Source organism: Pleurodeles waltl, chromosome 1_2 (genome assembly GCF_031143425.1).
Source record: "Pleurodeles waltl isolate 20211129_DDA chromosome 1_2, aPleWal1.hap1.20221129, whole genome shotgun sequence".
Classification (NCBI taxonomy): domain Eukaryota; kingdom Metazoa; phylum Chordata; class Amphibia; order Caudata; family Salamandridae; genus Pleurodeles; species Pleurodeles waltl.
This window is the reverse complement of record NC_090437.1, coordinates 336,397,323-336,414,833: the sequence shown is the minus strand read 5'-3', so window position 1 is coordinate 336,414,833 and position 17,511 is coordinate 336,397,323. Positions and strand designations below refer to the sequence as shown.

The following is a 17,511-nucleotide window of genomic DNA, read 5'->3' as shown; positions in this document are numbered from 1 at the left end:
CAAAGAAAGGCATATCGAGTCTTCAACTCCTGCTCGTGCTCTGGGTTCACAAACAAACTGATGACCTGGGATTTCTGCATATTTATCCGGAACCCAGAGACCCGGCTAAACTCCCCAATTATCACCATTAGCTCAGGCAGGGAGGCCGCGGGTTCAGCTAGGGTAAGAATCACGTCATCAGCATACAGAGTGATAAGATGATGATCCCCTCTGAACTTAACTCCAGAGACCAAGGGGCTATTGCATAAACTCTGCGCAAAGGGCTCCATATATAGCGCAAACAAAAGGGGGGAGAGGGGGCACCCCTGTCTAGTCCCCCGTCCAATCGAGAACGACAGACACTGTACCATTAACCCGGACCACAGCCCTAGGAGAGGGATAAATGCACTGAACCCACCTCCTAAAGCCCGGATCTAGTCCACAACACTCCAGCACCCGGAAAAGATAAGGCCAGTGGACGCCTTCTCCGCGTCAATAGAGAGGAGCAGCGCCTCCTTACGAGATCTGCTAGTTTTATCTATCAGATGGAGAAGTTGCTTCGTATTATCATTACACTGAGGATTCTGTATAAAGCCCGCCTGATCAGGATCTATAAGACCCGGCATATAGGGATTAAGGCGGTGGGCCAATATTCCAGTAAATAACTTAGCGTCTATGTTCAAAAGCGAGATCGGTCTGTATGAAACACACTCCTCAGGGTCCTTCCCTGGCTTATGTATCACTGTAATGGTAGCTTCCGACATACTGGGCACAAGGGCTCCAGACACCTGAAAAGAGTTAAAAAGCTGCACCAGAAGCGGTGCAAGCTCCGCTCAGAATGTCTTATAAAAGAGCGCTGTAAAGCCATCTGGACCGGGAGACTTCCCCACCTTTAGCTGTGAAATTGCCAAGATGACCTCCTCTACTCTGATAGGCTGATCCAAGGAAGACGCTTCCCTCTCGCCAAGCGGAGTAATCGCTATCCCTGCCAGGAATGCGGCGGGGTTCGCATCACTCTGATCATCTGCCGTATATAACACTCGATAGTAATCAGCAAACGCTTCTGCAATGTGATCATCTGTGCGAGCCTCCCTCCCCGAAGGTGAGCGGACCCTTTTTATCGCTGCTGCCAAGCGCTGTGCTCGCAACCGATGCGCCAGGAGCCTGCTACACCTATTACTCCCAATGTAATATTTATGCTTAAGCCGCGCTATCGCATATTCCGCCCTGTCCCAGTCCAGCTGCCTCAACTGCTGCCGCATTTTCTCCAGCTCCCGCCAAATTCTAGGTGCACCAGTGGCCTTCTGGGATCGCTCCAGTGCTGCCACCTTTTGTTCTAACGCCGCCCTCTGCTCTCTCCTTGCTCTGTTATCTCTCGCTGATAGCGACATTACCTCCCCCCACACCACTACCTTCGGAGCCTCTCACAAAGTCTCCAAACGGGTAGTCCCATCATCATTGTGGCTAAGATAGTCCGAAATCACTCGCAGTAGCGACTCCTCCGTTTCTCTATTCTGCAAGATCGCATCCCTAAAGCGACAGCCCAAATTGCCCACCCGACCCACATCCACACCAACCTCCACTGTGATAGGCGCATGATCTGTTAGGGCCCTGGGTTCTATTGTCGTCTCCCCAACTCGAGAGGTGAATTCTCGAGAGGCCAGAAAGAAGTCAATACAGGCGTACGTCTTGGTAGCCGCCGAGTAGAAGGAGTAGTCCCTAAGCATAGGATGTGCTCTCCTCCAAACATCCTCCAGTCCACACTCGGCCAACCACTGTCGCCCTGCTGTCGTCAACGCTCCCGTCTGTCCAAAACGATGCCCAGATCGGTCCAACTCATTGTCCATTACCAGATTAAAATCACCTCCCACTAAAACAGCACTATCGGGTGTCGTAAGCACCAGAGCAACCGCCTGTCTCAGGAAGGATTCTTGCTGCGTATTGGGAGCGTATAAAGAGGCAATGGTAAAGCAGAAAGCCCCCACCCGTATTCTAAGATCCAAGAGTCTGCCTGCACCTCATGTATCTTTGCTATCACTTCCCCAGAGAAGGTCTTCGAGAGCAGTATCGCCACCCCAGCATGTTTCGTAGAGGATGAGGACCAGAACTGTCTAGGAAAACACTTTGAGCGCATACGATATGTGTCCCTAGTCAGTAAATGCGTCTCCTGTAAGAGGCAAATGTGACTACCAGAGTGCTCAACCGCCGACAGAATCTCTAATCCCTTAGCCGGATTATTAAAACCACAGACATTCAAGCTTAGACACTTAATAGACATGCGTCCCAGTCCCAGAATCGCTCGGGGGGGATCCACCGGGGAGCCCTCGCTCAGAACAGCTCCAAGGCCGCTCCGAGCCACAGGGCCAGTCAGCCAAGACAACTTGTATACAAGTTCCAGGGGAAGCACACCAACATACAACCATAACGCACAACAGTTGCTCACAACCGCAAAGTCCTCTAACACTCCTCTCCTAAGAGGCAAAGTCTCGACAGGGGCAGCAGAACCACTCAAGTTCGTCGTGTAAAGTCCAGCGACTCCACTGCCCAGGTCCCGCTGTAGAGGTCACATGACCTGATTTATTGCAACCCACATCAGAGCCACCATCCCAGCCCTCCAGCTGCCAAGCATGTGTTCCAGCGGCCACGCTACTCAGTACAGATTGCCACTCCAACGCCTGCTCCGATATTGTAGGCCGCTGCTGCTTCCTCTTTCTCTCCTTACGCCACCATCGCGGTCGACCCCGTCAGCCACGTCCATAGATGTGCCTGCTTCTTGATTGTCCCCCTCCAAACGTAGAATCTTTCTCGCTTCCGTCACTGATTTCACCTGACAGAGTTGATCCTCCCATCGAAATATAAGGCGGAAAGGGTGCCCCCATAAATAAGACATCGAGTGCACCTGCAAATGCTCCGTGATGGGCTTAAATTCTCGCTGCCTCTGCAAAGTCCGTAGCGAGAGGTCTTGAAATAATTAGAGCGTGTGCCCTCGAAACTGAATACGCGGGAGATTACGGGGCCTCTGCAAGTTGCTTTCTTTAAGCCCGTAGTTAACGCAGGCTAGGATATCGGGTGGGCGCTCCCTGGGCCCGGCAACGCGGGCCACTCGATGAACCCTGTCTAGCGCAATCTCCCGGCACCCTCTAGGCCAAGTACCGAGTCAAACAGCGCCACCACAAATTCACTAATGTCCTCCTTCTCTGCTCCGAGCGGCACACCCCTGATGCGAAAGTTATACCGTCGCGACCTGTTTTTCAAGTCTTCAACTGCAGACTGGAGGAGTTCTTGCTGGTCTCGCAGGCGTATGACCTCCTGTTGCATGCCCGCCAGCTCCTCACCGCGAGAGATCTCGCCATCTTCGAAGTGAGCCACCCACTCGCCCAGAGACGTGACCTCCACTCGTAGTTCTTTCACCTCTTGAAAAATGTCTCTATGAAGTTCTTGCAGGTCACTCCGCAGCGAATCAAACAATGAGGTAAGGAAACCCTTTGTGACCGGGGCCTCCCCGTCCTCCATCTCCCCACATACCTCAGGAGACCACGCCGCCGCCGACCCCGCAGCCGATTTGCCTTGCACCGGGTGGGACGTGGTCAACATTTCCCTCACAGACTGATCTCGTTTTGGCTTGGAGGACGCCATAGCCCCAAATTCCTCCCTGGGGCCCCGTGTCCGTCTCGTCTAGAGCCTCTTCGTACTTCTTGCTGTGGGTTGGGTTGGCAGTTCCCACTCTCTGGCCATCAGCTCAGCATCCACCGCTCCCAAGCGTTCACAGGCCAGTTGCAGGTCCCAAGCTCCCCCCCGAGCTCGGGCTGGGCCCTGCCGACACTGCCGACAGGCAGCCCAACCTCCCAGCGCGAGACCAAGCTCTACCAACTGGGAGTGGGAGCGCAAATGTGCAATGGTGCTCTGTATCGTGCCCAGGGCCCCCGCTCAGCAACGGCCCGGCAGGGAAATGGCCGCTGCGTGCCGCGGAGACCCGCTTCACACCTGCCCTGCACCGGGACCTCCGACGCGAGGTTCACCACTCTCCGCTGCTCCAATGTCCTCCCGGACAACCACCGTGTCTCTCCGGAGTGCCGGATGACCGCCGCGCACCCAGCCCCCCCCACGCTGCCCAGCCGCCGCCCGCAAGCGTGGCCCAGGCCGCAAGGCCCAATGCCGCCGCTCTCCTCTGATGGCGTCCCGACTCTCTCCTGGGGCGCCTGCTGCTTCTCGGTCCCGTTCACCCAGCCAGGAGGGCCCACGGCTCCAAAAGACAGGGCCACAAAGCTTTCACTGGGACCCGGGCGGCGGAGCTCGGATGAACGCGTCTGCTAACGCGCCATCTTGGCCACGCCCCTCTGAGGATATTTTTAGGTACCATGATGGTTGTTTTCAGCTCATCAAACCAGTTTTATATGAACTCCAGGTAATGGGGAGTGTCTCAAATAGTGACCATTCCTTTATGGTAGAAATTAGTGTTGAAAATGGTACAGATCCTGTTGTACAAATAGTATGATAAACATTTCATCATCTATGATCCTCATAAGGTGAAGAGAGATGGAGGACTCCTCTTACCTGGCATTTGTGGCTGGAATACATTTTATAAAGTTAGTGTTTTATTGCTGAGGTGTTTAAAATGAAAACAATTGTCATTGTGCCTTCCAGAATCATAGACGTGATGACATTTGCATACTTTATCCTTGCTTTGTGGTTGTTCTCTGGGATAAAAGCTGTAGCTGACCATGCTAGATCTCACCATGTGGTGGCTGGATGTGGGCCAAGTAGATGTTGGGTGTAGATATCTTATCCCCTGAAGAAGCCTTAAAGTAGGTTTAAGTGCTTACTATTTTGCCTGATTATGAAAGAGGTCGGAAAGAGGCATGGGAGACCTGAAAGTGATTGCCTCTATATATATGAAGACACCTCCGGTATGGGAGAATAGGGGATGCATAGCAATGGGTGGGACAGACTCTGTAGGATTCAAAAGATTAGTTGAATGGTTGCTCGCCAGCAAACCGCATCAGCTGCACCACTTCCACGGACCTGCCATCTTCCAACATGGAAAACTGTTGCTCAAGTCCCATGTCACAGCCAACCTCACCCTAAATGTCACTCTCATCTGCACACCACCAGGACAGTGCACCAACTTCACCGACACAATAACTGGCTTTGTCACACCACTCGCCCTCGACGCTAGCAATGACATTCTACTCAGACACCTAAACTTCCTACTAGAAGACCACGCAGACCCCCAGCTCAAAAGCAATAATTGATAACCTTGTAAGCCTGGGATTCACATGACTAGTAAAGGGACCCCCTACATAGCTGGACACCACCTGGATACTGTTTACACCACATTCCACAAATTTTGAGTTGACAAACCCCCACCAGTTTCTTCGACAGACCGCACCCTTGCCAAGTTCAGCATCTCTATTCCGGTCCTGTGCACATGCACCACCGCCAGATTAGCTCACCAAAACTGCAATAGTATCACTAACAGGGACTGGTACACCACTCTTAACACCCATTGCCTCATATACAGCAACAGCCTCTCCAAAGCCATCAATAATTTCAAAAACTGGGTCACCTCCTATACCTCTCCTCGGCCCCTCTGAAACACAGTAATACATCAAGATCTAGACCTCAGGCCATTTGTCCGTGGAGGTACTCAGGCTAATAAAACACCACTTCAAACAACTGGGGCGCAAATGGGGAATTAGCCCGAACAATACACACAGGAGCACGTTCAAATCAGCCCTCAGACTCTACCACTAAAGATTGAGACCATCAAATGAGCCACTCTGGCAGACCTCATCAATGCCAGCACCAGCAGAAGTAAAGAAATCTTCTCCATTGTGAAGTATTTCACCTCATCAACAGCTTTCTCCATTTCAGTTGCCCCCATAAAGGCCTGCTGAAACAGTTTTCCTCAATTTGTCTGCAACAAAATCACTGCCAATCACAGCAATTTCAACCCACAACCGGACCCGACCGACCTTGCCAATCGCATGAAGATTTTATCCATAGAAACAGTGCTAACCTATGGCTTGTGATCACCCCAGAAGAAATCACTGTCACCAAGAAGTCAGTCCACTCAGTGGCCCCATTGAACCACAGTCCCACATCCTGTACTCCAGAGGGTTGCAGCGCATCAGCACCATGCTCACACCCGTTCTGAATTCCTTCACTTCTTCAGAGACCTTCCCAGATGCTTGGAAACATGCAACTGCCCTCCCATTGCTGAAGAAAACATCCATGAACCTTTCAACTCTTGCTAGCTACTGACCGATCTTGCAGCCACAGTTGACATCTGCATGACTCTGGGCAGAGGAGACACAGCATCCCTTGTCCTCCTGGACCTCTCCGCAGCACTTGACACATTCTCCCACCCCTTCTCTTCCAGCCCCCACACAACATCAGAATCGAAGAACGGGCACTCTGATAGTCAGCTCCTTCCTGACCGGAAGGACCCATTCAGACAGCCTGGCACAATACACCTTGAACATCTACGACCTCATCTGCGAAGTTACACAAGGACCCTCCCTGAGCCCAACCCTTTTCAACTCATATCCACTCCAACCAGCATTATCTGCTCAATGTCCTCTTCTACACTGACGACAGGCAACTTATTGTCACCTGCACTGACAAGGTGCCCAGTAACTGGATCAAGTTCAGTGCCTGCAAGTCCTAAATCACCTTCTGGATGAAGACCAGTTTTCTAAAGCTGAACGCAGACAAGACCGAAACAGTGATTTTTGGGAAGAGCACTTGACCATTAGAGCTAGGACCAACACCCACCCCCTTCACTCACTACAAGAACTTCGAGATCTTCATCGACTGCCAACCTAACATGATTGCCCAAGTCAACGCCATCACTGTCTCATGATTCCATACTCTAAGGATGCAGAGTGAGATTTTGAAATGGCTTCCAGTCAGCACATGAAAAACTGTTTCACACACACGTCCTGGTCACAATCCAGCTGAGCTATGGGAGCACCTTCTATGCTGGGATCAACAAAAAACTCACTAGAAGGCAGCAGACCATTCACAACTCAGTGGCTAGAATAACACTCAACTTCCCATGCCACACTCAAATCACACCACACCTGACGTTCTCATACCCCGGCCTCCCCCCCCCATACGCAAACCAGCATAGTTCAGATTCTTCACAAACACATTCAGGCAGTATATAACACTGACCCTGAATACCTACATATTTGCATCTGCTTTTATAAAACTTCCAGACACTGCCACTTGTTTGGACTTTCTACTTGTACCCATTCCATGCATACAGAAAACCTGATCTGGCAGTCTGGCCTTCTCCTACATCACTCAATGTGTGGAATGACCTGCCACTACACGAGACTCCTCACTTCTTGGATTCTGCTGAAGCTGAAAACATGACTTTTCATGTAGTGTCACTAAGCCCGAGGTTTGGCTAAGCTCACACCTGCTCAGCACCAGGATACCCTTCCGGGTAATAGTGTGTTCTTCAAATCTGCATAACATAGCTGAAGATAACATAGTAAATTGAATGGCTAACTTGAAGCCTGACAAGGATGAGATACTGGGACTCCTGCTCCGATGAGCTGTCCATTTTTGGTCGACTCAGTGCGAAAAACGGGTTTAATTTAAATCACTGGTAAATACACGGATTGGATTGCATCAGTGTTTTTACTGCTGACTGTTAGATGGTGAATAACCATATTCAAATCCGTTTCAGTCCCCACCAAAAAGGGACAGTGAAGCCGAACATGTTGGCCAGTTTCCCTCTGAGCACATACACTGTGAATTTGATGGAGGTTGAAACTGATGTTGGGAAGGTTGAGTTTAGCCTGTAAAAATAATGTGATAGATACATGCATGTTGAGGTGAGATGTGTGGGCTGTGGTAGAACATATCAGGTGACCATGTGTCGGTGGAGGGCTTCTATACGAGGGTCACTAAGTAAACCAGCTGGCATAGAACTCGGACAATTAAAATTGCAATCTGTGGACAGTGACGTTGAATGACAACTGCATTTGCAGATGTGCTGCAGTTAGAATTATGTAGCATTAAAAAGTAACTTTCAGGATGAAATGGAATAGGTCACATCAATATTGCGTGGTAGTTGGGGTTTAGGGCAAGGGAAGAGCAATGAAGCAGTAGGATGTAAGATGCACTGAGGTAGTGTTGGCAGTCAGTGTGCACACAATTGGCTTGGAAAGAGTCAGAAATGATTGTGAAATCTAGTGGTGCACAATCCGATGATTTTTGGTCTAAGTATCTTCATGCAGGTTAATCCTTGGCAATAGGTGTGCAGGGGCTGAGTTTGCTATTGAAGTAGGTCGCCAACGAGGCTAACTGGCATCAGTATCTTTTTCAGGCGCCCTTTTTTTAAATAGTTTATGGAGGTCTGGTGCTGCTGTTTTGTGGTGCCCCTGTGAAGGAGTAGTTAGGTTCTTTTATGAGTGGCAGCTGCTCTTTGTGTTTCAGTGCATATAGTCTTCTAACTATAGAACCAAGTTCGTTTTCTGGAAAATATTTAATCACACCATGGCATATTCTGCACGTGTCATGAGACATTGCATCCTGAGTCGCCACAGACTTGACAAGCTGTGTCCCATAGTGCCCAACACATTGAGAACGTCTGCAGATCTAATTCTGGGATGCCTACAAATAGCATTTCGCTCTGCAGTGTTATGCCATTCTTTGATTTTTAGGTGCACCTATTGTACACGAGATTTTACTGTGTGTTTCCATGTGTGGCTATTTCAGATTATTAAATCCTCTGTTTGTGCTCGCACATTTTGTTTGAGCTGTACATCAAAGAAAATATAGTTATTGAGAGCAATCAAACAAGTTCCTATCTATTTACCTTCCCCTTTGAAGCAACGGCCTGATGTTTTAATTATGTTATGTTTGCTTGTTTCCAGGCACATATCCCACTTCATGCGCAATGTTCCGTTCCCTTCTCCTCAGAGGCCAAGAATCCTTGTCCAGGTAACAAAGGCTTTTGCTTGTTTTACCCTTGGTTGTTTGTGCATGTAAATAGTGACGCAAATGTTCTGCAGAACCACTTTTGGGTTTACACATTTATCCGTTTAAGTGCAGCTTTCAGTTTATATAAATATGTTGACAAATACTGAATTTGTGACATTACATATAAGGGAAATAGGATGCATCTTTGTGGAAATCAAATGTGTTTGTCAATGTAATTGACAACTCTCTGCAAATTCGTTTTACAGTAATGCGCCTCGAAAATATTTTGACAGGAAATGTGCAGAAAAACTTTACAAAAAAAAAATGCACCAACGTAAACTGAGAGGTAGAAAACAGTACATGATAGTTAGTATTACTTTAGTGGTAGCTTATTCTCATGATTTCCTACTTTGCTTTGTGTTCTGCCTTCAATTTTTTTTTTTTATTGAAGTTTATAATCTCAAAGCTGAGGATATACACCAAATTGGAACTCTAGAGTCCCAATCAGAAATTATCCCCGAAACCTCTGCCTCAGTAACCATCCCAACGCTGACCCCTTGCAAAGGAGATCAAGCCACACCCAACACGTTCTTCTCTCTAATGTTATGAATGTACAAGTAGTCAATGCAAGAATAACTAACACAGGTTTCCACATAAACAATATTATTCCAAAACGTTTTCAACTGTGAACAGGACCAAAGAATAAATGAACCAGATTTATAGAGCACAGCTACTACCCCTAGATGTCATGGGGCTAAGGGATCAAGCTGAGAAGGCTGTACCCTTGCTAGCCCGCGACCGGAACGGACGCAGCGGACGCACGAGAGAGACGAGAGAGGGGCTCAGACGCACGGCGCTGGTGCCGGGTGGCTCGCGTCGCGGTTTGCTCACCGCGAGTGCAAGTGTGAGCGCGAGGTGCGCGGCGACCGGCGCGCGGCACACGGTCTGGGGGCTGCCGCTGCTAGCCGCTCCCCGTGCTAGCAGGAGAACAGCCGCGGGAAGCCGGGAAGCCGAGTGAGCACGGTCCGGGGGCAGAAGCTGCTGGCAGGGGGGAGCAGCTTCCGCGAGCAGGCGGGTGCGACCAGGGCTGCTGCCTGTTTTCTCACCAGCGCCTCTGGGGGCGCCGGTTTGCTGTCACAGTGCGGACTACGGCGTGGTCTGGACACTAAGTAAGCCAGTAAGCCAGAAGGAGCACCAGAGGAGTACCGGAGTCCCAGAGCACGAGAGGAGCACTAGAGGGGTACCAGAGGAGCTTGGAGTTGCTGCCCTGCCCTGCCATCACATGGACTAGGTGAGCCAAGGAGGGTATTCGCTGTTTTTCAGCCACCACAGCGGTACCTAGCCATATTTAGTTTTTCTCTGACCTGACCCAACCTAAGGATATTACCCCGACCTAGGTGACTTAAGTGACTTAAGTGACTTAGGTGACATAAGTGACCTAAGTGGTTCCTGTGGCTTGTGGCCAGGCCTGGCCGTGAGCGGATCAAGAGTGGGCCACACAAAGTAGCGCATCAAGTAATGCATAAGCAACGCATAAGTAACGCAAGTAGGCGTAAGTAGCCTTCACAAACAGAGACAGAGAGGATCTGAAGGGGCCAGATGGAGAGAACCAGAGGAGGCCATTAATCGACACATTAAACTGCGCTAGAGGGGCAGATATCATTCGAACATCGCGCTTTTTGTACGGCGTATTGTGCATATTGTGCATACATTGCGCGTCACCACACAGCAAGGCATGCAAAGCCAAGCTCTATATATTCTAGAGAAGCATCCTACAGATCCCGGAAATTGTTGAAGTTGCTGATCCTGATCTTTTTTTCAAACAATAAGAAAAAAAATGGTTGGAACAAGAGGGAAAACAAAGAAAGCCAGACAGGCCAACGAGGCACTCGGTAATCCAGTGAAACCCCAAAGACCAGAGCAGGAACCTAACAGCTTACAAGATCTGGGGTCAGACCAAGACCTGGACCCTAGAGCCACTAAGTCATCCCGAGGGGAATTTATAAACCAAGGAGTGGTCGCAGCAGCTGAGGAAGCCCATAATGGGATTCCCAACGATGAAAGCAAACCAGGAGAAGAACCGGGTGGGACACCCGAAGCGGCACCAGGGCCTATGCTGTCTATGCTGCTAGTCCATACTGACTCTGACGACATGGGGCATGTATCACTGAATGCAGGTGAAATGGCGGGGGCCCTGCAAGTCCTCCACTTAGGAGACAACAGTATATACCAACGCACCTGGGCCCAGGTGGGACCAGGGGAGCAAGGAAAATTAAATCAAAGATAAATACTATTACCAACTATTACAATCATATAAATCTAAATACTGATTGGCTGCAGATGCAAAGCTCTAAAGCTAGCGACCTCCCATCACAGCCATCAGGGGAAAAAGGTGACAATAATGTGGAGGGCGAGCTGGAGCTGGAGCTCTTAGAGACCGGGCATCAGGATTCCTGTCCATCCCAGCAGCGACCTGCCCGACCATCACGACTACCCTTTGGAACAAACGACTCCTTTGTGGGTAGTGAAGTGGAGTCAATTAGTTCCCCAGAATGGGGCAGTTTCTCGGAAGAACAAAGACAAAGAAAAAGAAAAAGTAATGAATCACCTCATTCGGAAGCCCTAATGGGACCACTACATTCTGGGAGCTCTCCACTGATATTCCCTTTACCTCATCTAAAAGTAGAACCTACAATCCTCCAAAATGTAAAGGGGCCTGAAATAGAACAATCATCACAGAAATGCTCACACAAGCTCTCTACGCCACAGCTTCATCATGGAAGCCAAATTGTAAAAACGAACCTAACGTTGAGTAGATTTGATCATAGTTCTTGTAGTCTGGAGCTCTCCTCGCCTGACAACTCCGTAATTGGTAGTATAGAGCCCCAATTAAACAGTATAACATCGGAAGACTTAAACCTCTTGGAAGGTAGTATAATGTTAGGTCATAGAGGAGAGGATGATAAGAACCTAGAAGGCCAGACAAATAATGAGCAAAGTGAGCAAACCTGGGGAAATAGAGACGATCCCCCATTAGATCAACCAATTCTAAGCATTATGAAAGTTATATGCACAACATTGGACTCAATTGCAACAACGATCATGGTCCAGTCTCAAAAATTTGATGATCAACTTGAGCTAACTAAACAATTTACTAACTCATTACAGACCATAGACCATAGGATGGCCTTAGTAGAGGGTGTAATAAGGGAAAATCTGTTACATCAGGCAGTGGCTGAAAAAATTGACAAGATGGACAGGCAAGCTTGTGGCCCACTGCTGGAAAAATTACTGGAAGTTCCGAAAGTAATTAGACATAATCGAAGATTGCAAATCTAGTCTCAAAAACACACAGGCGTGCAATCACGAGTCAGCAAAAATAGAATCGAGATTAACTGAAAGACCAATAGATAGCGAAGATAAAGAAGGGCCCTCTGGCACGGGACGAGACGAGCACCCAGACGTAAAAAACCACATAGACAAGACGGAGAGAATCAACAAAAGTCCTGTATCAGCAATCGAAATCACAAATATAGTTAAAAAAAAAAGACTCTGAGTAAAGGGCATCAACAAACAGGTAGATGGAAATACACATGGAAAAAACCTAGAGGAAACAACAAAGTACCAGCAAAAAAGGCTCAAAATATGCCGAAACAGGCAAGCCCAACAGGGCAGACCAGGAACACAGGCGATGAGTCTACTCAACAGCAGCCTAAAGATCAGTGCATCAAGCCCGAGAGTCTCGAGAAACCAACTGACAAAGATATTAGTTTTATAAATAAAAATCCTGGATTATTGTGCGACAAAAGCTGCACCCACCATTCTCATATAAACCGAATTCCCATTGGTCCTAGGGGCTACCAAGTATCTGGGCACGACTTAGACAAAGGAAAGAGGCCAGAAAAAGACTCGGGTACAAATCACGGGATCAATGAGGCAAACGATCCCCTAGCCAATGGACAATACAAATGGAGCCCAGAGACAACAAAATCAAGTACCGGCATTGATAAGCACCTCCCAGCCATAATAATAGAACACTCAATTCAGGCGCATTATCCAAATACAGTAGGAGTCCATAATGGAAAACGTCAGCAGCCTCTGAACTTTATTACCGAGGGGGTAGAACAAGAAAACAGCAAAAGTGAAAACGGAAGGGCAGAGAGCCCAGAATGCACAAGAAGCGAACAAAGCACAAGAAAAGCCTTGTGCGTGGATAATACAATAGCCCCGGTTCCCGCACCTCGGTCAAAAGTAAAACACTGCTCTCAGGCAAGTTCGGGAAACCACAACTTTAGTAGCCAGCCAGGGTGGGTGACTGATCCACCTGCCCCACCGCGTCCGGTGCTTGACTTGGAAACTAAAGGAAAAAAGGATAATTGGCCTCCAAAAAGACAACCTCATGAGGAACATAGGAACAAGGAGTTGCAATTCGGGAGGGAAAAATGCCAGGTAGAACGAACATTGACTAGTCGGGCAGCTACTATTTACAATTAAGCAAAGGAAGATAATCAATCTCAAGGAAGATGGTCACAGGGAGGTAACGGGCATACCGAGATTCGCACTGCAATAATTAAAGAGCCTGATGCCACAATCACGTTTATTCCCGAGTACTGCTCAAGAGGAAGTCATGACATTCTAAATAGGACTAACATCCTACATTTGGTCAATTCTCTGCCAGCTCTGCAGAATGTAACAACTAAAGACCTCCTCTCAGTAAGATTTATGCAAAGGAAAGAATTGGAGAACGGGGAATCAACAGAAACAGTCTGGGCTTCACCCTGGATAGTAGAACAGATTTTAAAATGTTCTAACATGATGAAGACATGGGGAATATCTACTGCTACTCCACAAAAGGAACCGTATCCAATAATATTTCTTGAAAAAGCTCCAAAGCAAAATGTTTCGGGCAGGCAAGAGGTAGAAGGCAATTCTGGTTCGATACTACAGGAGCAATTAGTTCCAAACAACAACTCCCTGAACGAATAAACCTGAGCAATCTGAGGTTCTGCCTGCTTGTTAACTCCCCTAGAAACAGCAGGGGCAATCCCCCACAGTTGCAGAATGATGAAGACCAACCATCTAGAAATTTGTAGCAACAAATGGGCAGCTCAAACATAAAAAATAGTACTAGTCCTACATTAAAAATCTTAAGCTGGAATATTGCAGGCCTAAAAAGCAAAATGGAAGATAAGGATTGGGTTGAATTTATTAAACAGCAAGATATCAGCTGCTTCCAAGAAACTTGGTCTACCAACGCCATTGACCTAGACGGGTTTTCCACTTTTTACATACCTGCTATCAAACAAAAAAAAGGAAGACCATCGGGAGGTCTGATCATTTGGATCAGAACTTCGCTATTGGGAAATTCTGCTGTAACCCATGCTATACTAAGCAAGGAAATCCAGACGCTTGCAGTAAAACATGAGGAGTGGTCACTTGAAATAGTAAACGTGTACTTCCCTCCCATTAGCCGGGCCCAAGTCACGCCTGGTATGCGGCTCCTCGAAGAACATATTTTAAATAAAAGATCTAAGGGTTGGAGGAACCCAATACTAGGTTACGCGAACAACCGTCCCCCTCAGTTTTGTAAAACCCTTCTACTAATATGTGGTGATTTTAACACTAAACCCCATTCTATCCTTTGGGATGAACAAGTAGTAGAGGAAGATCACGCTTGGAATATACCAACGCCCCTCATCCAACGTTGTCAAGATTCTAAAAAAGGGGAACTAATCTTTGAAGTACTAATAGAAGGCGGAATTCGCACAGTAAACGGAAGAACCAACTCAGATAGAACTTTTAAATCTACCTTTCGAACTGGAAAAAGACATAGTATAATTGACTATATGGCAATAAACATCGAAGCCTGGCATTATGTTATCGATATGGAAATAAGGGACAGGATCGAGAGTGACCACGACCCATTGCTAATGGAGATAATCCATCCGGACGCAAGCCTGGGGAAGGTTGAGTTTCCATTTAACAGAAATTGCTTAGCTATAACCATGAGACCAAATAGGAAAAACATACTAAGGTCAAACGTAGATGAACCCTATTTGAGCGTACCTAGTCAAACCTGGTTTCTATCACTTAGTACGTTTTTAAACCTACCAGTTAATGAAGCTTTACCCCTCCTGGATAATTTTAACAACTTGCTATTACAAACAACAAAGGAAAGAATTAAGCATCCCCAAACTAACCCTAATACGATGGAAGGCTGGTTCGATGAAGAGTGTTTGAAACTAAAAAATACCTTATCGCAAGCACTAAAGAATCGGCATTTGAATAACCATAATGAGCAATACTTTTATGAATGCAGGCAACAGTACAAAAAATTACTAAGATATAAAAGGAAGACATTTCCACATAAGCTCTGGAAATCCCTCCTGCAGGCAATATCGGCAGGAAACTGCAAAAAGTTTTGGGAGATAATCAGATGGGGATGCGAAGGCCCTTCAAAAAACCTAGAACTGAATATCAACCCACAACTCTGGGTAGAGCATTTTACCGCCTTGTATCAGGATGAGGTCAAGACGGCATCCCGGAGTACAAATAACTCAACCAGCCTCATCCAAGGACTGGAAGGTAGTAATCAAAGATCAAACAAGGCAGTTCCACTTCAAACGACCTATGTTGCATCATCAAAAAGGTTTGTTAGATCGACAAATGGAACCCAGAATGAATTAGTCCCAAACGAACTCCCCGGCACAAATGCCATGCAAGTAACCCATGCCATCCCTTGCGCAATGGAGCTGATACCGGAATTCAGCGAGAAAGAGATTAAACAAGTTATTCTCCTTCAAAAGCCGTACAAGGCTGCAGGCCCAGATGGTATCCCTTCAGACGTCTATCGTAATCAGTTAACGCTATGGCTGCCTGCTCTAACACGTATATTCAACAGTATTTGGCACCACGAGGTAATTCCTACCTCTTGGAAGAAATCAATAATTGTCCCAATTCACAAAAAAGGACCTCGGGACATGGTGTGCAATTATAGGCCTATCTCACTGCTTGACAGCGTTGGAAAAATCTTCGCCAAATTGATCCAGCTGCGTTTAGATCAATGGCTGGAGGATGGAGATTTAATATCGACACACCAAGCTGGTTTTAGGAGAGGCCAAAGTACAATAGACCAACTTTTTAAGCTAAATATGATCTGCGCGAAATACGCCACCCTAAAAGATTGTGCATTATATCTGGTCTTTGTGGATCTCCAAACAGCTTTTGATAGCGTCAATCGCCAAACATTATGGCAGTTATTGTCGGAAATGGGCATACAGGGAAAAATTCTAAGGCTGCTAATTCTACTGCATACAGGGAATACTGCCAGGGTTAGATATTCTATGAGAAATGATTATACAGCAGAAATTCCAATCCAGCGTGGTGTAAAACAAGGATGTGTTTTGGCCCCAACCTTGTTTAACTGTTATATAAATAAGGTAAGCCAAGATCTGAGGAAATTAAATCTGGATGTGCCAAAACTAGCCAACGAAAGTATACCTATCCTGCTTTTTGCTGACGACGCTGTACTACTGGCAAGAACAGAGATAGCAATGCATAGTCTACTTAGGGGTTTCGAATCATTTTGCACTTCAAGGAGCATGGTAATTAATGAGGGGAAAACAAAGTTTATGATTCTTAACCCAAAACAAACGATGCATTCGACTTTTAGGGTAAACAACAAGCCCTTGGCCCGAGTGACTACCTATGACTACCTGGGTTGCAGACTGGATGAAAAACAGATATGGAAATCACAAATCTACAAAAGTAACATCTCCTTGGCCCAGCACGCTGGAGCGGTACTTAGATTTGCTAAAGTCACAGGCAATCATTCTGTGAGCTCTGCACTGCTTGCTTATAAAACCAAAGCAAGGACTGCAGCACTTTACAGCGCAGAGATCTGGGGATTTAGAAAGACCCCATTAATACAAGTAACCGAGAATAATTTTCTACGCCGATTACTTTGCTTAGGCACTGCCGTACCAATGATTGCGTTGAGAACTGATCTACAAATGAGAAAGGTCGAGGATTACATTGCACTGGCCCCAATAAGATATTGGATCCGTATCTGGGCAAAAGAGGAACTCAAACCATACAGAGATACACTCATGGACATCATGAAGCTACAAAATCATCGAAAATTGCCTTGGTTTAAACACATCTCAACTACCCTGGCTGCTATTGGCCAAGAAGACCTCTGGCTTCATCCAGGGAAAATCAGAAGGCCAAGTTTATCTGTCATTAAAAAGGCATACTGGGACCAAAAGACCCAGAGTATGTGTGAGATACTTAGCCCTTTACTCAAGCGGTACATTTTGTTCAATCAAGAGCTTAAACCAGCAATTTTCATTGACTGCATTTATCCGGAAGAAAAAAGGGCTCTCTCTTTTAAATTTCGTATGGGTACATTACCAGTGACGGCGGTGACTAACAGATGGCAAGCCGTCTCACAGCGCGGTTCAGACTGCTGTCCTTGCCTTCATGGTGGTCAAGAAACATTATCCCACTTCCTTTTATTATGTAATTTTACGCTTAAACTCCGCAAATTGTACTTACGTCCGCTTTTTAGATCATACGGAATCAGGAAATGTA

At 47.1% G+C, this 17,511-nt stretch overlaps 1 protein-coding gene across 2 annotated transcripts in view; it reads left to right on the top strand.

Moving 5' to 3' along the window:
- The window catches only part of DENND4C (DENN domain containing 4C), a 1,359,979-nt gene that overhangs the window by 317,374 nt on the left and 1,025,094 nt on the right, over positions 1–17,511 (top strand). For both annotated transcript variants that reach the window (XM_069239287.1, XM_069239298.1), the window contains exon 7: positions 8,874–8,940. In XM_069239287.1, coding sequence (XP_069095388.1) covers positions 8,874–8,940 — 67 coding nt within the window. The remainder of the gene's footprint in view (positions 1–8,873; positions 8,941–17,511) is intronic.